This window comes from Pteropus alecto, unplaced genomic scaffold (genome assembly GCF_000325575.1).
Source record: "Pteropus alecto unplaced genomic scaffold, ASM32557v1 scaffold101, whole genome shotgun sequence".
NCBI classification, from domain to species: Eukaryota; Metazoa; Chordata; class Mammalia; order Chiroptera; family Pteropodidae; genus Pteropus; species Pteropus alecto.
In genome coordinates this window covers 1,698,870-1,724,922 of record NW_006432945.1, presented here as the reverse complement: position 1 = coordinate 1,724,922, position 26,053 = coordinate 1,698,870, and the positions used below count along the sequence as shown (strand labels likewise).

The 26,053-nt window shown below is 40.9% G+C and overlaps 1 protein-coding gene across 1 annotated transcript; it reads right to left on the bottom strand.

Annotated features, from left to right (window-relative positions):
- Window positions 1-24,122, bottom strand: HSD11B1 (hydroxysteroid 11-beta dehydrogenase 1; the record flags this gene model as incomplete). Its single annotated transcript, XM_025043995.1, has 7 exons — window positions 24,113-24,122; window positions 20,821-21,044; window positions 19,940-20,070; window positions 19,031-19,142; window positions 18,710-18,895; window positions 1,495-1,638; window positions 1-116 (listed from the first exon to the last, which is right to left on the bottom strand). Coding segments are annotated over exons 2-7 (774 nt in total), but the record flags the coding sequence as incomplete, so codon positions are not given.
- Between the last annotated feature and the right edge of the window lie 1,931 nt (window positions 24,123-26,053).

The following is a 26,053-nucleotide window of genomic DNA, read 5'->3' as shown; positions in this document are numbered from 1 at the left end:
GTCATAATACACTTCCTCTTGGCGCAGAGCTCCCCCTTTGATGATCTCCAAGGCACATTCTTCCTTTGGAGATGCATCGCTGTTGAGTATTCCAGAAACTGCCTTCATGGCGGTGTCTGTTAAATGACAAGAAAAGAGTGGGGTTATCTAAGACTCGTAGAGTCTACTTGGTGGAAGGCCTGCCAACACCAACAACTTAGCTCTTAGGGGCTGTCTGCCAGTGCTTGCTCTGCAAGGCCCGTGGACACTATCGGGAATACGTAGAGAAGGCTGGATATATTTAGGGCCTGTTGGGCAAGAGAGGCTTAGTGTTAAATCATGTTCCTCTCTTGGGGGAATAACATGGAGAGACAGAATCGATAGAAGTCGTATGATGACCCAGTAGCCAATGTAAAGTGTCAGTGGGAGAAAACGAAGTGCTGTGTGATAATGACTTATTGACTTGCAAAAGGAAGGGATAGACAAGAATGCAGGTCTTTGCTCTCTCGTCAGCACTAACCACTTTCACTTAGAAGTAAACTCTATTGTTACCTCCTCTCTCCTTCCAAATTTTCATATTCTGCTTGCACAGCTTCTGTCTTACTACCTTTTTCTAGTTTCACTGTGTGTCTGTATCTTTCTCTCTCTCGTTCTGTAACTACTACTCAATTTCCTCAATTACTCTTTAAATAAAATTTTATTATGTATGCTATATGTTTTAGATAAACTTTCATTTGGACTTACAGAAAAGTTATAAAAACTGTGCAGAAAATTCCCTTATATCGTTCACCCTGCCTCTCCTAATTGTAACATCATACATAACCATTGTACAGTTGTCAGGGACAGGCATGATATAATTGGAACAATATTACTAACTAAACTACAGACCTTATTTCCCCCTAATATTCTTTTTGTGTTTTATGGCCTTATCCAGGATTACACTTAGTAATTTGTTCCTGTTTTTCCTCCATTCTATGATAATCCTTCAGTCTTTCCTTGTCTATCATGACCTTGACACTTTTGAAGAGTACTGATCAATTGTTTTGTACAATGTCCTTCACTTTGGGTTTGTCCCATTGTTCTCTTATAACTGGAGTGAGGTTATGCATTTTTGGCAGAATACCACAAAAATAATGCTGTGTCCTTCCCAGTGCATCATATCAAAAGGTTCATATGTTAACATCTCATTACTGGTGATGTTATTAAGAAAAATGAACTTGTATATGATAGGTCTCATATAGGAAAGTAATGGCCATTGAGAATCCATGAGGACAGAAGGTATTCAGAATAGGGTGAGGTGATGAGTGTGGTGTTACTCAGCATATTTGGTGGTCAGAATGGAAAGGAGAGTCAAAGAGTGGTCAGAAGCTTCACTAATGACAGAAGTGCTTCATTAAATGAGGACAAGTGCTCGCTGTGTTACCCATGAATCAGAGAGCTTGACACCTTCTTCACCCACAATGGCAAGGCAGACAATCCATCTGCAGGTCATTTATTCCAATCTCTTGTCCTTACCCGTGTTTATGAGGCCGAGGATACAGAGAGTGATTGACACATTGACCTTGGCCATTGAATATTCCTTCCTGATGGAGGAGAAAAACCCATCCAGAGCAAACTTGCTTGCAGCATAGGGAGCAATAAGTGGATTAGATATTTTCCCTAAATGATAAAGAAATAGGTTAACAAGTTGACTCATTTCGGCTCTGACAGAGCTGATCTTTGCTTTATCTGTAGCAGGCTTTGTAACCCCTGTGGAGTCCTTTTACCTTTTGAGTTGTACTTGAGTCTACTCCCTATAGAGATTATCATGCTGTGTTGAATTTCTGAAAGAAAAAATTATTAAAGTATCAAAGAAACACCCCATGAAAAGCCTGGGGTGGGATATGGTGCAGGCTGCAGGAAAACCTTCATTGAAGAGAGGTTAGATTTTAGTGAGAGTGGTGAATAAGTGAGTGTTAAAAAAGAGCCATGTCATCCCATAGCTGTTAACTCTTTCACCTCTGACCCAAGAGAGCTGGAGATCCAAGGGTTTGGCAAGAGCATTCTCCTGACACAGTGACCGATCCCTGACTTTTTACGCAAGAGGAATGAAAAACTCCTATCTTTGCTTTTCTACTCAAAAGTACTTTTCTTACTTTCATCCGCCTGCTTAATTCTCACTCTAGTTTTTGGGAGGACACGTGCACATATAGGTAATAGGATAACTTATTCTTTATATCTTTTCCAAGATGAGGGAGTAGAAGTGGCCTCAGACCTTAGACTCTTTGCTGAGTTAGCATTGATATAACGGCTATTTAAAAATCCTCGTCTGCTAATTCTATCATATGGGTCCTTTTAGGGTTGATCTCCATCAATTGCATTTCCTTCTGAGTATCAGTCCCAATTCCTATTCCTGTATGTGCAGTAATTTGGCATTGTATTTTTATATCATGGATGATACATTGTAGAGTCTCTGGGTTCTGTCATATTCCTCTGAAGAGTATTGATTTTTCTTATTTTCAGGTGGGCAGTCAACTTGGCTGAATCCCTGTATCTCTTGAAGTAGGTACCAGCTAAAATCTATGTTTAATTATTTAATCTTAACTGGGCTTCTTGGTATCTGCACTTGCCACAAGTGGTTCACGGGGAAAAAATTGATTTGGGAAGATTTTATGTATAGAGTTTGATGCTCCTTCACTGCGGCTCTTTCCTTTGCAGATGTCCACCTTTCTTTTCCGGCTGCTCCAGAAACCCCAAACTCTTCCTTCTGGTTTTTCAAAGTAGTAAGATAAGCAGGTTTCTATCCCAGACATGGCACTGATTGGGGCCTACCCTTAAAGCATAAGCCGTAAGATTTTGAGAAACTCACCTAATGTCATTTTCGTCTTCCAAGTATCAATAGTTCCAAGTATCAATAGCAGTTTCTGTCTGCTTTTGCTTTTTCTCTCCAGTGCTTTCAATGGTTGTTTTCTATATTTTGTCAAAAGTTTGTTATTCAGGGAATAATTGTTCTGTAAGATACCACTCTGCCATTATTGGATTTGGAACCTTTATAAGCTTTTAAACGTAATGAAGTTGTTTGCCAAATCAATGAAGAAAAGATGGCTTATTCAATAAAGATTCTGGGAAAAATTAGTTAGCTAATGGGAAAAAATTGCTAGTGCCTTGTTTTATATCATATATATATAAAAAAAATCTAGATAAAAAATTATGACAGAAGGTATTGTCTACCCAATATCCATTTCCATTTCTCTAATAGTAGCATCTGATTTTGTTCAGGACAGCAGTGTGTTTAGATAAAAACATTTACCTCCTCAAGACTTCCTTGCTCTTTTGGGTGGCCGCGTGTTCTAGTTCTGCCAATGAAGAATCTAACAGAAGGGGTCTTCAGGAAAGATATGGATTTCCTGATAAAATAGATGGATTTGGGTAACATGCAGCTTTTACATTTTGTCCCTTCCTTTTCTTCCTGAGTGGACTCCAGATGTGATGCTTAGAATTCCATCAGTCATTTGTGAACTTGAGGAAAAGCTATACATTAAAGATTATAGAACAGAAATATGGAATAAGCTTGGATTCTCGAAGATCTAATAAGTCCACTAAACCAGCCCTGAACTTCTTATAACCTGAGTAAAAGGAACCTATATTTAGTGTTAAGTGATTTTAAGAGAAATTTTTGTTAGTTACATGTGCAACAGAATGCATCTTCTGACTTGCAAAAAATAATTCAATCAGAGAAAGAGGATTGTATAGGTAAATATTTATTGGGTTCTTGGTTATGAAAGATCATTCTAACAGAAAAGTAAAAAAAAATATATGTAAAGACAAAGAGTATTGCATTTTATAAAATTTGTATATGTCAAAACAATAACTAGAATCACATCTCTATAAAATAGGTAAAGGGTAAATAAAGATAAACTAGAAAACTGTTTACAGTATATTAGGAAGACAAAAGCTTTATATCCTCAATCCTTAATTTATAAAGAACTTTTAAAAAAATACAAACAAATCTCTTTAGGAAACCACCCCAACTTCATCCTCAGTCATGAGTTTTGGCTCAGGATGACTCCACAGTCAAGTTCTAGGAATGGGTGTTCGGTATAGGATGTCCAACCAGAATATCTGATACTGTTGGGCTACTGACTGGTCTAGGGCTGGACCAAAGACCCAAGCACGGCTGCAGGACACATTGTTGGTTGCCTAACCAGAATTTATTTCCCTTTTCTACCTCTGCGACAGAACCTCAATTGAATTCATGTTTGCACCATGTTGTAGAGACTGCTAGTGTTTTCTGAATATATCTTCTGCCCTTCTTCCTTAGTAATACAACCCCTGATGTGTGTCTGAGTGCATAGTTATCCGGCATAAAGTTCCCATTTCTCAGCTTCTTTGAGCCAGATGTTGCCAAGTGACCAAGTGCTGCCCCATGCGTTGTAAACAGAAAAGCGTCATGTGGTTCCTGGGATATGTCCTTAAAGGAAGAAGTCAGTCTTTCCCTTCCCACTCCTCCTGCTTCTTGGTGCCTGAAGGTGGATATGATGGCTGTGGCTCCAGAACTATCTTGGATCATGAAGCAGAAGCCACATGTTAAGAATGGCAGAGAACCGAGAGAGAAGGAGGGAACCTGGGTGACCACGAAGCTGCCATTCTAGCCCTAAAACTGCCTACCTCCAGATCTGATTTATCTTATAACTTATTTAATCTACTGTTATTTTACATTTTCTGCATCAGAGAGCTGAAACTAATCCATATTGATAGCCCTCTTCATTTTATGCAGCACACGTGCCTAAAGGTAAGCTGATACCCTCTCTAACTCTAGAGATGGGCTCGCATAGTTTTTTTAATCCCATTCCCCTTGCCTATAACTGGTACAGGAATGGGCATGTGGCCCATTTTGGATCAAGGAGACTCAAGGAGAATTTTGTTGGAGTGTCTGGGAAAGTTCTTTGTTCTTCTGGGAGAGTTTCTCAAAGTAGCAATCCTGTTTCTCTTCTGCTGGGCCGTTTTGTGCACGGATGTGGGAGTTAGAATTGCTCTCGCTATTTCACTGGCAGCCTGAGGATGAAACCTCACATGGAAGAGAGCAGAGCCAAGAGAATCACGGGAACATTGGGTTTGAGCCAAGGCAACTGTGAAGCCCACCCTACATCTGGACTTCCAGTTATGTCAATAATTTTCCTTTTGTTTAAGCCCAAAATAGAGCCAAATTATTTATAAGAATAGCACAGTGGTTAAAGGTTTGAGCTCTAGAATCAGATGACCTGGGTGTGAATCCCAAGTATTTCTTAGCTGTAATATGTGGATAATAACACTACTACACTGAAATAATGCATGTAATATACTTAGCACAATCGCTGGCACATACAAAGTATTTAGTAAATGCTGTTATTAGTAGTATTAGTATTTCAAATTGGTGAGAAAAGTATGAGCTATTCAAAAAATCATGTTGGGACAAATAGCTAACTGTTTGGAGAAAAGAAATACTGTTCTAATAAATGAATTCTAATAATATTAGTATATATAGAAAGTAAAATAATAAAATATTGATGGATATATAATCTCTGGGTAAGAGATATTTTTTAAAGCATGAAATGAAAGACATACACTATGAAAGAAGTTATAAGTAAGTTTGAATATATAAGATTTACAAAACTTTCATGTACTAAAAATGCTTGCCATTGCCTTCCTACACACATCCCTTCAAAAATATTTTGCCTTCCCAGCCATAGAAGGTAGGCCAATGATAGCTAACATTCACAGTGGCTTGAACACACATCATGTTCTGTCTCTCAAGAAATTAAAACAAGCAATGTAAGGATTCTAATTAGCTACTGTTGGATTTGAACTAAAAGGTCATATAAAATTAGGACTGGGGTAGCCATTTTCAGCATAGAAAAGGATAACTAAAAAGAAATAGCAGCCACGTAGTGCAGACAAACAAAATGATCATAAAAATTGGAGCTAAATTGGAGCTAACATTTATTTAGCTCTATGTACTAAAGACTAAACAGCTGCCTAAAATTGCATGGTTAATGAATAGGAGAACCAGGATTCAAATTTGACTTCAGTGGCCCACACTTTAAAGCATTAGATGTCATTTCCTCTACAGAGCCGCTGTTCTTTATATGAGTGTTCTTTAGGAGCCATTGGTCAAATGCAGCTGTTCCTGAGTTGGTGAAAAATTCTCTCTGCTTGACAATGTACCTCAAATAGGCAAAATTTATGAATAGCAGTATTATTTTCACTTCTAATTTGACGGAGGAGGGTACCCATAAATAGTGTTAGTCACTCCTAGTCCCTTTGTATTAGTTTCCAAGGACTGCCATAACAAATTACCATAAACTTAGTGACTCGAGACAACAGAAATTTATTTTCTCACAGTTCTGGAGGCTAGAAGTCCAAAGCCAAGGTATCAGCAGGGCCACCTTCCCTCCAAAGGCTCCAGTGGAGAATCCTTCCTTGTCTTCTAAAGGCGTCCTCAAACTTCTAATGTCTTCTGCAAAGCTTTGTTTTTTCTTGGTTTATAGATGCATCACTCCAATCTCTGCCTTCATCTTCACATTGCCTTCTCTTCCAATTTCGTGTGTGTCTTAGTTTTATTAGGACACTCGTCACTGGATTTAGGCCCATTCAGATAATCTGGAATGATCGTCTTGAGATCCTTAATTACATCTGCAAAGAGCCTTTTCCATATGAGGTCACATTCATGGGTACTAGGTGGATGTATCTTTTGGGGGGCCACCATTCAGCCCACTACACCCTTCTAGATGATGATAATGACATTGACTGTAGCGTTTTATAATGTGTTTGTCCAGGTAGCAGTAGAGATGCAGAAGCAAGAGACCAAGTGAACTCATAATCTGTTCCTGTAGCAGTGATTTTTGTACCACAAATACTTTCCTTGCTTTAGTTTCAGCTGAGGTTCAAAGGTTGAGAACATAGTAATTGGTCCAGATTATGAAGGGAGGTTTCACACTGGTGACCTTATATAAGATGCAGTAACACAAACAAAAAACAAACAAAAAAAACCCCCAAACCAAAAATGAGTTTGCAACATGTAGACCCTCAACCATCCCAAGGGAATAAAAGGGCTGAGGTAAGGAGGCCAGAGAGAACGGGAGTTAGAGAGAGGGAATGAGCCATGTCTCAGAAGTCTTTCAAAAAGAAGGGGTGGGGGCTCCTCTCATGTCGGTCCTTATGAGAGGAGCTTCAGCGGCACCCTATGGGTTTGAAGTGTACCAGGGATTGGGGCACAAGGGAACCACCCTGTAGGGGACTTGAAATCCAGCCCACACTTGGCTCGCCACCCGATGGGCTTGTCCTTGGGCTCATCCTTTCTACTCTGAGTCATTTCCAATCCTGACCCAAAGAACAGCCCGACGTGGTGAGCGTATTGCTCTGTGTTCCCACTGTATTTTCAGAGTCCGAGGGAAATAACATAAGCAACTGCTGCCCTATCATAGGAAGTATTCCAGCAGGGCCCTCCAAAGAACCCAACGCAAAAGTCAGATGTAGTCACCCTCCCAACCGTGGCCAGAGGGGACCAATGCTGTAACAGCTGGCACCAGCCAAGGAAGACCTTTCCTGCCCCAACCCTTTCTTCTTCCCTGCATCCTCCCCTTTCTTTCATACGAGAGAGGCGAGAGGAAGCCTGGCGAGTGAGGAGGAGTTGGGAACAGGAGGAAAGGCTGAACCCATCTCTTTTCCTACCCCAGGTTTCCTACAACAGCAGGTTCAAGCTTGATGAGGGGAGAAACTTTAGTTAAATTTTATACGACTAGACATTTTAATTACTAACGTGAGAGCTTTCTTGAGACTGGAAGCAGCCAGAGCGTCTTTTATTATCCCAGAGCATTGCCATGTGTCCTAGATCACATCCAAGCTCGGGGACAAGTGCACTCATAGAATAGGTCTGAAGGAAAGAATCAAGCTGTTTTCCGATTGCACCTTACAAGATCCACTTGCTCAACTACCAGTTAAAAAATATGCTGGAGGCTAAGTAAGTAAGTAAGTGTACTGTTCTAATATGCATGAAGCAGTCATGAAACTGAGGGGATTAGAACTCTGAGTGTTTTGGCCAAGGTTAAGTTCTGGTTTATGTGGGGAGAATGAAGTCAGGTCGATATATGGCAGCTAAATTTCTATTCTGGGAAGTTTTAGATACATAGAAACAAAGGGGTGGTGACTGTGTTTTCCGAAGCTAAAAGTGGGACGTGGAGTCTGACAAGGAAGAGTGCAGACTTGGTGATGATAAATGGGACAGACTGTTTGCAATTAGCCTTGTCCCAGAAATACTGGGACTTAGCCGCTGTAGAAACAGCAGGAGCCAGAGAGCTGGCTGATTTAGCTGTGTGCTGGAGCTTGTTAGCTGAGCAGAAGAGGGCAAAAGCAGGCCTCAGTGCTTTCATTCGTCTGCTCCACACCCTTTATCCCCAAATGCTTTGCTGAGATCTCAAAACTATTTCCATTTCAAAGGCAGATTTTAAATTGCTTTAATTGAGAGAGCAGAAGAAAGTGTGTGTATAAGATTGAAAAGCTTCATTCCTGCCTGGCTTCAGACTGTCGGCGTGACCGCAGGCAAACACACCACGTCTTCTACTGAGCGAGCCTCACCTTGAGATTCACCATGCCTTGATGGCTTTGCGGCTGGGAACTCATCCTGGATCCTGCCTCCTTTTTTCCAGCTCTTCCTAAAAATTTTCCTTAGCTGGGAACCTCATGTTCTAAACTCTTTGGGTTGAGTTGTTTGGGTTGAGTCAGATTTGAAGATAAATCCAGCTCTCTGCACCAGGCTTTGGAGAACCTGACGTGTCATCGTCCTAAGTATTGAGACAACTTATATTTCAATGATAACTGCCGCGATGGGAATGGATGAAATTGCCCAGGAAGAGTATGTTGAGTGAAAAGAGAAGAGGGCTTAGGATGGAAAGGATCCCAAGAGACCAACCATAGACTGGGGAGATGAAGAAAACTGAGGAAGGGCAGTTTTAGCCACGGGAGGAAGCCCAGGGAAGTATTTTGGCCGAGGACAAGGGAGGCGTGTATGGTGTTGAAATGGCACAAAATACTGGAGTTATGAGGAAAATAAAACCTATTACTTAATTTCACGAGGTGACTGTGGCAAGAGCATTTCCGTGCAGGTATGGAACCTGTGACATGTGGCTCCTCCTGTTGTCTCAGCGACAGCAGGTCTCCCAAGGCAAGAATAAATGCAGAGGTTTTAAGAATCGCCAAGTTGAAGGAAGGGTGGGTGCAGAGCAGTTCCACAGGCATCAGCTCATCATCCACATCCCGTCCACATGGTTGTGCTGGGAGGAGGGAGACTCGTCAGTGTCCTGTGTGTTCATCCAACCAATGGTCAGGGGAGGCATCTGCATTCCCTTCACCTTAAGTCATGTGAGAACGGCTTCAAGAGGATTATTTGGAGATCTTTACCAAGTGTCCTCTGGAGTTTGGGGATTGGTATTTGACTTGTACTGAAAGTCTAAAGGCAGGAGGCAGGGCTGGAACTGCCCTAGTTTGAGAGCAAAGTTGAATGCATTGTGGGATCATATCTGTCCACGAATGGCAGGTTTCCCAGAGACCAAATGTGGACCCCATGCAGGGGGGCTGGATTGGGGTCACCTGTCCAGGGATGGTGGGTGGGCTGGGCCAAGGGGGCTGGGCCGATCGAAGCCCTGAAGCTGAAAGGAGTGAGCTAGAGGAGGCACTGCGATGCTAAGGGGGTTTCCTGCGGGGATCTCTGAGAAATCCATGAAAAAGGCCCACGAAATCCACCCTCACCTGCTCCAAGTCACTAAACCCCTGGAATGGGGATTATTTTTCTTTTTGAAATAATTTCAAACTTACAGAAGAGTTGCAGGAATAGTATAAATGAACTCCACCTCACCTTCCTGAACTATTGCAGAGTAATTGCTGTAATCGAGGTAACTGCTGGACCTGATGTCCCATCACTCTGAATATGTTGGCAAGCATTTCCTGCACACAGGGACATTCTTTTACATAACCATCCAAATGAGGAAAAGTACTTTATTAGTTTCTGAGACCTGCCATGATAAGTTACCACAAGCTGGGTGACTTAAGACAGTAGAAATTTAGCGTCTCACAGTTCTGTGGACCAGAAGTCTGAAATCAAGGTGATGGCAAAGCGGCACGCCTTCCAAAGACTCTAGGGGGAGAGAATCCTCCTTTGCCTCTCCCAGCGTGGAGTGGCTATCAGCATTTTTTTATGGCTACAGTATTGCAGACTCTGCCTCTTCCTTCCTTCCTTCCATCCCCGACCACTTTGGCAAACGTCAGCTTGTTTTTTATATATCTATGGGTCTATTTCTGTTTTTTGTTTTTTTGTTTTTAGATTCCACATATAAGCAAGATCATATGGTAAATTTCTTTCTCTGTCTGACTTATTTTACTTAGCATAATACCCTCAAGGTCCATCCATATCGTTGCAGATGGCAAGATTTCATTTCTTTTTATGGCTGAGTAGTATTCCATTGTCTATATACCACATCTTCTTTATCCATTCATTGATGGACACATAGATTGTTTCCATATCTTGGCTATTACTAATAATGCTTCAACGAACATGCATGTATCTTTTCGAATTAGTGTTTTTGTTTTTTCCTAGACGTGGAATTACTAGATTGTACAGCAGCTCTATTTTTTATTTTTTTTTGGAATCTCCATACTGTTTTCCATAGTAGCTAAACCAATTTGCAGTCCCACCAACAGTGCATGAAGGCCCCCCTTTCTCCACATTCTCACCAACACTTGTTTTTTGATTTATTGATGATAGCCATTCCAACAGGTATGAGGTAATATCTCATCGTGTCTTTAATTTGCATTTCTCTGATGTCTAGTGACATTGAACTTTTTTCATATGTCTGCTGCTCATCTGTATGTCCTCCTGGGAGCAATGTGTATTCAGATCCTCTGCCCATTTTGCAATTGGATTTTTTTGCTGTTAAGTTGTATGAATTCTTTATATATTTTGGATATTAACCCCTTATTGGATTTATCATTTGTGAATATATTTTCCCATTCAGTAGGTTGCTTTTTCGTTTTGTTGATGGTTTCCTTTGCTGTGCAAAGCCTTTTTAGTTTGATGTAGTTTCTTTATTTTTTCTTTTGTTTCCCTTTCTTTAGGAGATATATCCAAAAAGATATTGCTAAGAGCGATGTCAGTTTACGGCCTGTGTTTCTTCAAAGAGTTTTATAGTTTCAAATCTTTAATCCATTTTGAGTTTATTTTTGTATATAATGTAAGAAAGTGGTCAATTTAATTTTTTTGCATGTATCTGTATCTTTACGTGGCCTTTTCCTTATATCCTTCTGTTTCTGTCTTCCGTCTCTTATAAAACCACTTGTCAATGGATTTAGGGCCCACTCAGTAATCCTGGATGATCTCATCACAAGATCCTTAACTTAGTTATATCCACAAAGACTCTTTTTCCAAATGAGGTCACATACACAGGTTCAGGGAATGAGTATGTCGACATGTCTTTTCGAGGGCCACCATTCAACCTACGGCATTAACACTGATGTATCCCTGTCATCCAGTCTATAGACCCGAGACAAGTTCTGCCACTCGTCCTCATAATATTCTTTACAGCAAAAGATCCAATTGAATATCACATGTTGCATTTAGCTGTCATCACTCTTCAGCTTCTTCGAAGCTGGAACACTTCCCAGTCTTTCCTTGACTTTCATGAAAGTCACCTTGACACCGTTGAGTACTGCCAAAAATTTTGTACGAGGTGATATGCTGGAGCTGACTCACACCGGATCATGAGAGCTGATTGTTCAGTTTCCATAAATTTTGTAGGCAGGTTGAGGTCATGTTGAAATGGCCATCATGAGAGTCCTCATATTATGAGTCCTTGGCCTGGTATGAAACCAGCTACCCTCGCTGCCTCTCGTGTGGGCTCCCCCCTCATTTCATCTCAGACTTGATATTACAAGTCAGGCTGCCACGGTTGCTCCCTAACACAAAGCTGTCCTATCCTGCTCAAGTTTGACAACCAGTGCTGATAGAGCAATATTTAAGGAAGATTATCCAAAAGATATGCAAGGGACTCAGACACATCTATCACGCCTACCCTGTTGGTCGCCTCCCTGTGGCCTTGCTGGTTAGACTGGAGTCAATAATTGTACCTCTTTAGGATAAATGACTTGGGAGATTGACTTATAAAATCCAGCTGAACAAAGTAGATACCTCTTCTTTGAGGGAAACTTTGAGTTGGGAGATTGAGAGACCAAGAGGGTTGGTGATTGGACAGAAATCAAAAGCGTATTGAGAGTCGTTATGCTGAGAAAGGGGGCTGTGGCAGTCAGGTGGAGCTATGTGCGAATGAAAGCAGAGGCTAATAGACAGAGAGGAGGAGCACCAGAGCGCCGAGAGAAGCAGGTATGGCATAACCGTGCTAGCGCTGAGAGGTCCTGGGGTGGCCTTATTTCCTGGTGGCTTCTCTGCTGCAATTCTGATAAGGCCAGCTGTCTCGCCAGGGATGGACTGAGACAGATGTGTGCCCAATGTGGGCCAGTGACTTCAAAATAACATTCTTTAAATATTGTTTAACATTTACTTATTTAGAGAGTACAGGGAAAGACTAATTTCCTAGTGTTAGAAATAAAAGATTTATTATATGCATGTATTACCTGGGAATTCCTGAACCAGACGACATCATGGAAAAACGTTAGATAGTTAAAAACCAACTGTACAGGCCGTTAACTGGATTCTGACTTTTAAGTTGACTCTGGTGACTGACTTCAGGCACGTATCAGTTGACTGCTTTTAACATTGGTAGCTTTGCTTGTAGGTTCATAGACACATTGAAAGAAATCCGACCATAAATGTTTCTATACATATATCCGTGACTGGATCGATGATTATGCCTTGAGAGATTCTTAACATTATATTTGCTGGGTGAAATGATGGGAACACTTTTCAGGCTATTGATACAAATTGCCAAATTGCTTTAGACAAAATGAAAAATGAAGGACTAGACTTTTTAAAAAAAATAGTGAAAATCACTTAAAATGAATAAAAGAACCATATCCTTTTCCACCAAGAGTGTATGAGAGTGCCTATACCTCACACCTACTTTGTGGAGTTAACAAAGTTTTCAATGATTGACAATTTTGTTGACAAACAAAGAAACCGAAACAACAAAAAACGACGCCCCAACCCCACCCCCACCATGGCATTTAGTAGTTGGAATTTGGTAGTTTAGTTGTTTTAGTCATTGGAATTTGTTTGTTTACTTGTGAGATTGAACACGAGCTTTGTCCTCCTGAAGTCAGCTATCCTGAGAAGAGAAATATTTTGTTTTTGGTTACCATACAGAGCCCTATCCTTTACTTTTCTTTTACAAATATTATTCTAATAAAATTCATAGCAAGCTTGTTGAACAATAAGCAGCTTTGAAGTGTATAAAATGAAAGGTAAAAGCCCCTTTCTTTAAACACATTTGGGCTCAGACTATATCTACTGTTCTCTCAATTATTTTTCTTTTGAACATATGATTTTTATAGTCAGTATGTATAAATATGTACACAGTACGTTACTGCAATTTAGGAACTTGTTGCTAGTGGTGGATATTCAGGTTTCTGTATGCCTGTACACAATGCCCTAACAATCGTCTGACACTGGAATCGGGCTCGGGGATGACAAGCCTCTTGCCTTTCCTGCTCACTGCCATAGCCCGGGCATCTGACACAGTGCCTTGCTCGGAGTGGACCCTCAATTTACATTTTTTTGAATAAATGAATCAATATATTTGGGGAGCACCTGTCTGCCCGTAGAATAAATTTTTCAGAAGTTATGCTGTCTTCCCAGCCATTCCCCATCTTGTGGTACCTTAAGTGGACTTCTCATTGAAATCAATACTATTTCAACAGGAATCCACCTTGGGTCAAACTCACCATCTAAAGCTATATGTTCATACCACGTCAAATTTACTTTTCACTTTCTTAATTTTATATTTAGCTGTTTTTCAAAGATATGCCTTTTTTTTGAAATTTGCAACAAGAAGCTGCCTATGAAACCGATTTGCTGTATTTATTGTTAGAAAAGTTTTGCTAACATCTCAGTGGGCAATGACATGAAAAAACAGTTCACAGAATGGAAATTATAAATAGCCTCTAAACACATGAAAATGAAATTCATTCATTAATTTCCTTACTTTCCTTAAATATCTACTACATGCCAGATGCTGTTATAGGAAGTAAGGATATAATAGTAACCAAAAAAAGAATACCACTACTCCCAAGGGGACAGGGACCTCATGTTCCTTCTCACAAGTAAACAAAAAAATTAATTATAACTACAGTCTGCCATCCATCACTGTGGGTCTCGCATGGATGGATTCAACCAACAGCAGATAGAAAATATTAGGAAAACATGTTATGTTGTTGGGGTTGTGAACTATGTAGTTAGGCCTATTATGGTGCATCCGTACTGAACATGTACAGACTTTTTTCTTGTCATTATTCCCTAAACAATACAGTGTAACAACTATTTATAGCATTTACATTTTATTAGGTATTGTAAATAATCTAGAGATTATTTAAAGTGTTAAATGAGAGAAAAAGGCAAGGCTTCAAGGTAAGAAAAGCATATGTTCAGGGTCTTGAATTGCAATTCAGGAGCACAGATTCTGGCCGCAACCAGAATAGTGTCCTGTCTAGGGATCAGCATTCAAGTTACATTACTTGTTCACCAAAAGTTATGATTGGAGGGAAATTTATCTTTTATGAGTCATTGGTTTCTCAGAAACACCTCTTTCTGTTACTGAGAAAGAAACATTTTTGGCATAGGCCTTAAAAAGCACAGCTACTTTGTACAGTCCTTGAAAGTTTCTTTCTCAGCAAATAACTTTTTCTTTTTTTTTTTTTTTTTTAGCAAGTCAGCAAGGTCAGTGCGATTTGTTTGTCCAAGAAGATGGAGTCCAGAGTATAAGATGTTGTCATCTCTTCACAAAAGTATGCAGGACGATGTGTGTTGGTTATATGCAAATACTGTGCCATTTTATGTAAGGGACTTGAGCATCCATGAGTTTTGGTCTCCTGGGGGGATGGCGGTGGTGTCCTGGAGTGAATGCCCTGTGGATACTGAGGGACAACTGTACTAAACACCTTTTACTTTTACCTGTGAAAGTGTTGGTTGCTGAAAACTTTGTTAACGCTGCAAAGTAGGTATGAGATGAATACTCACGTTATACTCAGGAAGGGAATGGGGCACGATGCTCTTAGCAGTCATTTAAATTGGATTTATTTTTGTATATTTAAAAAATCTAGTCCTTCCTTTTTCATTTCGTCTAAAGCAGTTTGGAAATATGTACCAATAGCTTTAAAAATGTTCCCAATATTTCACCCAGTAAATCTAGTGCTAAGAATTTATCAAGGAAATAGGAATCAACTTAGCCACTGATTTATGAACAAGAACATTAATCATAGAATTTTTAAAATACCAAAACATTGAAAATAACCTAAATATCTGGCAGTAAAAAATATTGTTTTATATCTATATCTATATCTATGTCTATATCTATGTCTATATCTATGCCTTTGTCTCTGTCTCTGTCTCTATCTCTATCCATATCTATCTTTATCTCTATGTCTATGTCTATGTCTATCTCTATTTCTATCTCTATGTCTATCTCTGTCTCTATCTATATCATCTCTATCTATCTATATTTACATCTATATCTACATTTACCCCTATATATGTATCTATACCTATCTGGAAGAAAGTTCTCAAAAATAATGATTATGGATGATTTAATTTCATTTATACATTTTTTTTCATTTTTTCAAATTTTTATGGTGTGTGCGTGTGTAACTTTTATGATTATAGAAACATTTAAAAGAATTGTTAGGGAATGCCAACTTTTTCCATTACTTTGTGCCTTCAATATTTTATGAGAAATTAATTTCAGAAATTGTTTGCTTTCTGCAGTGTTTCCTTTTGAATCTGATGTATATACTGACTGACCCTACTTTTTCTTTTTGTTAAGAAATTTAAGAGCCAAATTTGAAACTTTTTATATTCTTCTTTTAAGACCTAATTTTCTATTTGTGTATTTCAATTAGAGTGTATTTGTCGTAAGCCTTCTCAGGCTGCTTGGTGAGTAAACATGAAGACACGAATGATGGTTTCATCAGGAAGCACACTTGAATGTAACCTGGAGGGAGGAATACTGCCTTCTAGTCTTAGCGCATCTTCCCATGAGTAATGCGGCAGACTGTTGGTTGTTCATCAACATCGGTGTCTTTTCTAGAAATGGAACCCCTGATTTTTAGTTGGACACAAATCCTCTTTGAATAAGGACTACAACTGCAGCCAGCTGTGGCAGAAGAGAACTGTATAACTTTCAGATTATATGTATCCTTCTTTCTCCATTTTCTCCAGCTAGAATTCTGAATCAATAACGTACCATCTTGACATACAGGTGAGGGTAACACCCAAGGGATGGTGGTTCTGCGATACTAAGGTTTCTAGACAACTTCGTCGGGGCAGAACTACCTTATCAGCCCTGGACTGCTTACCCCAAGCTGTTTCATGAGAGAGAAATAAATTTTGATTTGTTTAAGTCATTGTAAATTTGGGTTTTTGTGTAGTAGCTCAGCTTATATCTAAACTCACAGGTGGTGGAAGGAGGGGAGGCTAATTAATATTATATGTACATAGAAGCTTGATTGGTAGGTGACAAAAACGGTGTTGAATGGTGGATGGATACGGACTATAAGGAAGTCCCCAGAGGCAGCAGTACTGTCTCTGTTGATGCTAAAGAAGTGGCTGAGGCTTTAAAGAACATATTAAAAGTATAGGATTTCCATGTAATGTAATACCTGGAAATGCATTGGGGACAAAAACAACTGCTTATCACTGTAATTCAATAAACAACTTAATGGATTCCCTGGAAGAAATGATTAAAAATCTATCCCAATACTCTCTGGCTGACCTCAATCTGAGGTTTAGCATGCCATGTTTGTGGAATTTAGATTTCAAGGAGGAAGGATTAATGAACGTGTTTGCTGACTGTTTAAAAGATCATAACTTAGAACAAAGAAATTCTTCAGTTAGGGAGAAAAAGCAAAGTCATCTGTACTTTGGAAGTTCACAGACACACTTCAAAGCAAACAGGCTGAATTCTTTTGCCTCTGTAAACAATAGACATGAAGGATAGTTTCCACTTCCCAGAGTCCACAGAAATTACAAAGTGACATTCGGTAGGTATAGAAGATGTATGGAAACAGAGGTTATCAGAATTTCATCACGCTCTTGGACGTTTACAGTAATTCCTATTCCTTTGGAGAGTGAGAGCACTGACACTGGGTGTACATTACAGAAAGTGAAATTCTCTAGCCAAAGATGAAGCACACCTTTGCCTAGAGCGGACGTATTATTTAATCAACTGATGTAAGTGTTTTGGCCATTTCCCTAGGGTGAACTGGGGATGTGCCCCGCATTCTCCCACTCAGTATGCATCTGGAAGCTCTCTCTTCCTTTCAGCCCAGAGAGAGGCTGTGTCTGGGGAAGGGTGTGAGTCTGTGATGTCTGGGAAGCACAGGGATGCATATCAATCACTCCTTTTGGCCACTAGCACAGACAGGCTGCCCTTTTATCCCGCACTATGCAGGCTTTCCTGGTCCAGGAAGTAGAACTCTTTGCAAAATAGGTGGTGTTTTTAGTTATGGTTTTAACTAACATTTGTGACGTACTTAAAGGAATTTACAAAGTCCTCTGGGTTATTTGTTTTTCCATTGCCAGGAAAGGCATTGAGATGACTGACTTTGATACTGGTGTTTGCACCTCTAGTCACATCCTTCAACAAGTATGTGTGGAACTTCTCTCTAGGACCCATGAGGAAATGGGGCTAGGAATCTCCCAAGCTGGAAACTGCCAGGCTTTTTATTGCTGATAACTTCTGATGCTGCCACCATCCAAAGCATCAGGGACTTCTCATGATCACACGGAATTTTCTTCATGAATATTTCTCTGTACACACTGTCTCCCTATCCCATTGGTTGTTTAAATTGCACTTTTAATGTAGCAGTTCAAATTTGGGAGAAAATCCCAGTATAAGCAGTTCTGTTAATCACATGGTGTGTTTGTTTTTGTGGTTTATTTCATTTTGCCCTAGCTTAACTACTGATCGGTCAACTGTATGTTGTTAAAATATTTTACTTCTCAGTTCTACCTTTGCATCAAGTAATGTCACCAACCTACAGCTCTTGGTATTTAAGAAGAAAGCAAAATCCTTTTTATCATCACAATCAGGTCTCTCCCTTAGTATCGGGACAGGTTGTACCTCCAGCAGTTTCTCAATGTCCCTTTGGACTTCCACTCATAGGTCACAGAGCACCCGGCTTCTGGTGAGCACTCTAAACTTCTGCTCTCTCTGTGTTCCTTCCAGCGAGCTTGTAGCCCATCTACCTCAAACAATCCTTTATTTTGTATGAATCCGCTTGTTCTCAACAGCATGTCTTTTACTCAGCATGCTCCTCATCGAGTTTACACGTCCAAGTCCCGTACTCCTATGTCTGCCTGTCCACGCATACGGGCAAGCTGTTAATCAGCTTTTGTTTAATATCACCGTGAGCATTTCAACTTCCAGTTTATATCGTGTCACTTCTCTTCATGAAACTGATAAAAAGAAAAAGAATTCACGTGTGCCACAGAGCCCCTAACACTGTCCCTGGCGCTTCTCCTGCTCCTACCTTCCGCGTGGCCCTCTGCCCCACTCACCAGCCACCGAGGAGACGACGACGATGCTGCCGTTGCTCTGCTTCAGCATGGGCAGGGCAGCCACACTCAAGACCACGTAACTGAGGAAGTTGACCTCCATGCTGTCACGCACGAGACGGACATCATCACGAAAGAGTTGCAGAGGAACGTAGGTGATGTGGTTGAGAATGAGCATGTCTAGTCCTCCTGCAAGAAATGGCTGTGTTGAGGGATACTATGTGGGGTTGATACCTTCCCTCTCTCATCCCCCTCTACCTTCTCGAAGCTCCCTGGGGACCCCTAGAGCAAGGTCCAGAGGGGAGAGAGGAGAAGCAGCCTCACCCATGAGCTGTCCAGTTTTGGCAACAAATTGTTCTGCAAAGGTCATGTTCTCCATGGTGCCAGCAAGGTAGTGTGCTGAGGCTGCTCCAAGTTCTAGGCAGTGAGATACCACCTGTGGGATCATGACAATAATGGTGTCAGTATTGGCTGCAGACCTTTGGGGGACAGTGTCTGAAGTAATGGGGGTTTAAACGGGAGGTTGCTTACAGCACTGTTTTGATAAGAAATGGTAGCAGGTTTGTGTGAGTGTGAGTGGTGCACTGAGAGTGTGTGTGTGTGTGTGTGTGTGTGTGTGTGTGTGTGTGTGTTGCTAAATGCAATCTGACATAATCTTTGTCTTCGTTATGAAATACTTTCTGGAAGTATTTCACGTAGGGTATAAATGGGTAAATCATCACTGTGGTGGGGTTCAAGCCCATGATCTGTGTTTATGAGTTTCTGTGAATAGATGGTTCTGAATGATGCTAGTTTCTCTGAGGGTAGCCCTAGGTTTGTGAATGTTCATTTATCCTTGGGTTTGTGAGTCTATGTGAGGGCATGTGTCTGAGAGTCTGCATTGGTATGAGAATATGAATTCATGAGTAGGTACTGGAATTTTGTTACCTGAGCACATATCTATATATCTGTGACTTCATACATGTGTAAATGTGTGTAAATAGGCATATCAATGAGTATATATAGCCCAAGAACTTTGTATTTATGTATTTGTGCATGGGAATGAATACTGAAATGTGTATTTTATGGGTATTTAAGCCTGTAGGTATGCGTGCAGGTACATGTGTTTATGTGTGTGTAAGCGTCTGAGTTTGGATGGGCCAGCCTCTGTGTGTTGACATGTATATGTGAACATATATAAGAATACATCTGGGCATGTGAGGGTACATGCGTCTGTGGGCACAGAATCCTCACCTTCTTTAGAGTTTCTTCTGACCTTGCTGTTACCATCACATGGGCTCCCATCTTCGCCAGATGATAGGCCATCTCTTTTCCGATCCCCTTGCTGGCCCCTGTGACAATCACTTTCTTTCCTTGGAGCATCTCTGGGAAACCCCAAAAGGAAGTGAGGAGCACACCCAACTTGGTGGCAATATCCCTTCTCCTGCTCTGGATGTAGACAGCCTAATCTCACCAGCTAAAGGTTGTGAGCCCAGATCAACTTATCTCAAACTGCATAAATCAGTGAAGGAACAGTTCAAGTCTTTCACAAATATGCTCTGAAATGGGGGTTTGGTTTGGATGCTCAAAATTAAGCCTTCCTATTGCCCTTCCTAAAGAACGCTATGGAAAGAGGACTCAACTAAAACACTGGAATTTTCCAGATATTTCTGGACTCATCCAATTTTGCTCAATTGAAATAAAATTTAAAAAGTCCTCAAAACACATGTGGTCATAGAGATTCCAGGGGCTTCCCCTCACTTCTATTTAGTCATCAGCTCCACACTACTTGCTTGCTTCCCACTTATCAGACTCCCCACAGAGCCCATTTATCTGGCTGAGTTGTGAATTTTGGAATCACCTTCATTTTTGTTAGGGGATCTGAAATTTCCATCAAGGGCGCCAAACACAGAGTGGCCTATTTGGCAGTCGTTTTGCTACATGGTTACTCTTCCCCTCACCCCTATTACCTGTAGCCTGTGACTGAAGGACATAGAAATATAGTCCAACCTCAAGGTTCCCTCTTGTTCAGTAACTTTAGGAATCAGGAAATCATCATGGTCCTCAGAAACTCTCTAGCCACCCCTGTTTTTTTTTTTTTTTTTTTAAATCTATTCCTTCAAAATTAGACTTACCTGGTCTGAATTCCTCACTTGCAGAATAGTAGTAGTAGGCCAAGATCCCCAGAATAGGGAACAGATAGTTTTTCACAAAAGCCATCAGATGACCTTGCCTGAGGAGCCCTGTAGGACATACAGAGAAGACTTACAGAACTTTCTACAACCTCCTAGGCCAGCAGCAGCCTCCGAATTGTGACATCAGGGATGGGGGAGGTTGGAGTAGCTTTCGGCAGTGCTAGCTGGTTTCCTTGTAAGAGCAGCGATTGGCTTTGAGTGGGATCCCATTCGTCCTGGCAGCCTGCTTGGTAGATTTCATAATGGATAATGTTTACTCCATTTCATTGAGCAAGAAGAGACTTCCAGATGGCCAAGCTCAAGATTGTACAGGACTGGATTCCTAAACATTCCTACCCTGAACCCATCTTCCCCTTTACGTCATTTATGCCAAGAGTCATTGCTTTCAAAAGTGGTATGTCGAAGCAGAGAGAAAGTGTGTGGGGCTTCTGGGGAAATGTGAGTAATAGCAAAAACAGCCAAATTCAGGCCAAATCTCACTCTCAACCCCACCTCCTATTCAGAAGCAATTAAAAATAATAGCACAAAACAGAAAAATAAGCTTAAGAAAAACTGTGCCTATCTTGGAAAGTGAAAAAGCAAACAAGCTTGAAAAGCCCGACACTCAAGTTCAGCAAACATGTGTTATAACATCAAAGGGAAACGCAAGCCAGCCAGAACCCGGCTGGGGAGAAACCCAAGACCGATTCAAGACTCTCAGGCAAGTGCAACAGAACGTACACTTATTACTTTAACAGCAAAGAAAGAAGAAATAATGAGTGCCAAGAAAAAAGGCACGAAGCTATTAAATTGGGTCTTGTAAATGCTATAGCGGAACAAGAACCATGATAAAGATGCTAGGAAGAGGGGACCTGGTGCAGAAGGGAGAAGGACCAGCACCATCGAAGCAAAACTGGCCTGAAAAGCCCACATCCAGCTAAAATTTGATCTGATGACAATAAAAGGACCACAGGAGAGAAACCCCAAGTAAATTAGAATTTATCGCAGAATTATAGAAATAACTGTATTTCTGTAGCACAAATTCATTAAGGCATAATCCTCGAAGAAAAAAGTTAAGATATTGTTAAGTTTTCCAACTTAAAACCAACTAACCAAATTGTAAAAAATTACTCCATCACAGAGCAGATGCAGAATTCTGCAAGTTACCGACAGAGCCAAGAAAACCATTTAAATGTGATGATACGAATGGGTACTGGAGCTTTGGAGGAGAATATTGGTTGAGGACGGGGGTTGGGGGATGCACACAAGATTAAGACAAATCGACTTAGGACCCCAAGGACGGTATCTCGAAACACTCACTGAATTTTCACTTCAGAGTAAAGGAAAATAATTTAAGACCCAGAGGAGATGAAATAATTTGTCAACAAAGGCCCACAGCTGTGAAGTTCATTTCCAGAAAACAATGGAGATTTGAGAATAGTCAAGGGCTAGATAGAGCTCAAGGTTCAGGGAGAATAAAATAGAAAAAAAAAATGTAAAGAAAATTCAATTTTCTCTACAGGGAGAATTATACACTGTCAGGACTGCAAGATATCTGCATAATTTTATAAGGAACTTTTTGCTACCATGATATGTTACAGACTAGACTTCATTTTCATCTCTAGAGGGAAGGAAATGTAAGATTTCTTTTCTTTTTTTTCTTTTTTTTGAGAAAGGCAATCAAGACGAACCTTAGCATGGTGCTCTTTTTTCATTTTTATTTTTTTTAAGTTTATTGGGCATAACATTGGTTAATAGAATTATATATTTTTCAGGTGTATATTATAATATGACATCTATATATTCTATTGTGTGATTGCCACCCAAAATAAGATTTATTTTCTTAATACTATACTATTAATAGCAAAATTATAGGAAACAATAAAAATTGCTTTAAAATATAATGATGCTGGAATGATAGAAAGATGGACAGACTAGGGAAGTTTATTGTCTAACAGAAAAGAAAAAATTTTAAAATGCACTACAGAAAACTTAAAGCAAAAATAACAATGAGTAAGATAAACAGTAGGGTGATAGAACATAAAACAATGCATCAACTATTGTTGATTGTTGCCTGAATTAAAATGTAAAGCCCAACATTGTGTTGCCTCAAAAGACGTTTAAACACAGACACGTTACAAAAAACACAAACAGATTAATAATTAGGTGACCTAATGACTATCATGCTAGATAATAAGGACATAGTGAAAGCATTCAATGAAGTCATTTTCATGGAATTAGATGAAATAATTTTTTGTCAATAAAATGCATTAACCAGAAATGAGGACACCATGTAATGGTAGATGATATATTGTCTTCTCAGTTCTGAAAATTTTTGGCCTCAGAATCCCTCTACAATCTTAAAAGTTATTGAGGATTTCAAAGAATTTTGCCTATGTGGGTTTTAGCTATTGATATATGAAAATTTAAGACTGAGAAATTCTTTTAAACTCAAGAATATATAAGCATCCATGTGTTATGCTTTGTATTGTCACACATCTTGTAGCCTTGGGAAAACTCATGAGAAAATGAGAGGGAAAGAAAAGGCTCATAGTGTCTGACTATGAAAGTAGTTTTGACCTTTCAAGTCCCCAAGAGGGTCTCGAGAACCCAGGGGCACCACACTTTGATCATATCATATAACAAACATTGATCCACTGTCTGTCCACGTTTACATGCCTGGTTGTCTCATTTGCTTGTGAACTCCCGGAGGACATGATCTGTGTCTTTTTCATCTTTGTCTCTCTCTGTCTCCCATTAACCTTGACCTAAAATACGCATTCAGTGAACCTGCGCTGTTTTAATGTTTCTGAGGTGCTGTAGCAGCAAAAAGATTGCTGTCTCCCTAGAGCCTGACTTAAACCAGGAAAATCATTGGGATTCAGCGTTCTGGTCAGAGCCAGTCAACCGTTGTCCCCAGTTCTCTTCTAGAGGTTCTCAACCAATTAAACAAACAAAAAACAAACAAATAAATAAATAAAAGGAAACAGGACTTTCATCTAGCCTTTTTTTCCACATCGAGTTTTCCCCAATCAAGTAACGTTCCTTTTACTGCCACAGCAGCGAAGCTAGCTGTTCACTTTTTTGTGCTGCCCCTTCTTTCTTTTGAAATTAAATTTATTGGGGTAACATTGGTTAATAACACTATACAATTTTCAGGTGTACATTATAATTTGACATCTGTATACTCGATTGCATACTTACCACCCAAAGTCTAATTTTGTTCTGTGACCATATATTTGACTCCCATTACCCACTTTCCCTCCCTCCACCTCCTTTCCTCTCTGTTAACCACTTGTTAGAATGGCCTTTAACAAAAAGACGAGAAATAACAAGTGCTGGTGAGGACGCGGAGAAAAGGGCAAGGTAGGCACTGTCGGTGGGAACGTAAATCACTACAACGACAATGGAGAACAATATGGAGGTTCCTTAAGAAGTTAAGCGTAGAGCTATCTAGACCCAGCAATCCCTCCTCTGCACTGACCATCCATAGATCCTTTTAGAGCAGGCTTTCAGTGAAATGCCCAAACATGACCTGGCAGTTTTCGAACGTCCATGTAGGATAGGTTCCCCTCGGTGGCGGCGCATGTCTGAGGCCAGCCAGGCATTCATTTCCGGCGGAAAAAATGGGGTTGAGAAGAAGCAACGAGGGGAGAGGAGGCAACGAGGGGAGAGGAGGCAGGGGTTGAGTGGGAAAGGCATTCTGGGGGAGGGGCCGGAGCGGGAGGACTCCACAGAGATGGCAGCGTATGGGGAGGAGCAGCCGGGGGGTATTTGCATACATGTTTGGTAAAACGTGGATCCTGAGAGGAGGATCCAGGATCCTGTTGATTCTAAGGCAGCAGCAGCCGTCGCGCTCTTCTGAGCTGCTTAGCAGCTTCACTACGAAAGCCGCCTCTTGTATTTGGAAATGAATCCTGTCAGAGGAATAGTGGGCAGGCCTCAGAGAAAAAGGCGAGTGAACCCTCTGTGTTCTGAGGTGCCGCCTTCCCTGGGAAAATAATACTAACACGTTCAGACAGGAGAGGATCTTAGAACGCATAAAATTCTCCCCTTCTTTTCACCCCGCCCACCCCAATCCAGTTCCTCAGGTCTGAGTTTTTAGGATCTCGTAAATCTGTGCCATGGCTGCCAAACCGTGTCCCCAGTTATGGAAACCACTGTTATCTATTCACATGGACTCCTCCTTCCTGTCCCTCCAACTTTTCTTCTCTCTCTGCTGGGGAAGAAGGTCTCATTAGTCAACCCTTCTGCATGACCCTATTCCTAATCGGCAAATTCACTCATATTTTCCAACTAATGGAGACTCAGATATGGGAAACTGAACCAGAGATGGGATGGGCTGCCCGGATGTGCCCCATGTCCTGTCACGTGTAGTCTGTGGCAGGGGGACTAGAGGGGCCGACCACCTGGAGCCTGTTTGTCTAGGAGAGCCAAGAGCCTCTTGGGGAAAGATAGGTACCCTGGCGAGGCCCAGCGTGTGGCGATCCCCGCCCCTCGGTGGGGTAGAGCGGAGGCTGCTCGGATTATGTGGTAGTTGCTGTTTCTCAGGTTTCTCATCTGGCCTCGCTCTCGTGAACTTGTGTCTGAGCATGGGGGAGAGACTGGGCCCCCGCACAGTAACTGCCTGGAAACTCTGGTGAAACCTGGGTGAGTTCCTTACGGCTGAGAGGACTGACTCCAGCAAAGCCACCACGCAGCTTTGGCCGTCCCCTGCTGCTTCCTGCTTGTGCAGCCCGGATTTCAGGAAGCACGTCAAGGTGGCACAGCAGCCTCAGCCAGGTGGGTTTTTTTAGGATGTCAGTGGCTTCAGCATTAGAGGGAAGCCACTTCCATGTGGTGGGAAGTAGGGCTGTCAGATTTAGCAGATTTAGCAGATAGAAATACAGGACATCCAGTCACATTCGAATTGCAGGTGAACAATCAATACAGTTTCGGAATATATTTAATCTCAACTATCGAGTGGGGTATTCTCATACTAAAACATTATCTGAAATTCAGATTTAACTGGGCACCTTGTGTTTTATTTTGCAGCCCTAGAAGTGACGTGGAACTTGAGGAACACTGGGAAACTGTGCCTTAGGTGTGGACAAAATGTCCTTGACCTCTGCCGATAGCAGAGTTGAGACCAGCTCATCTACCTTCCCCACAATGGAGCCCAGCAGCCTGGCCACAGACAGCCCCCAAATGAGCC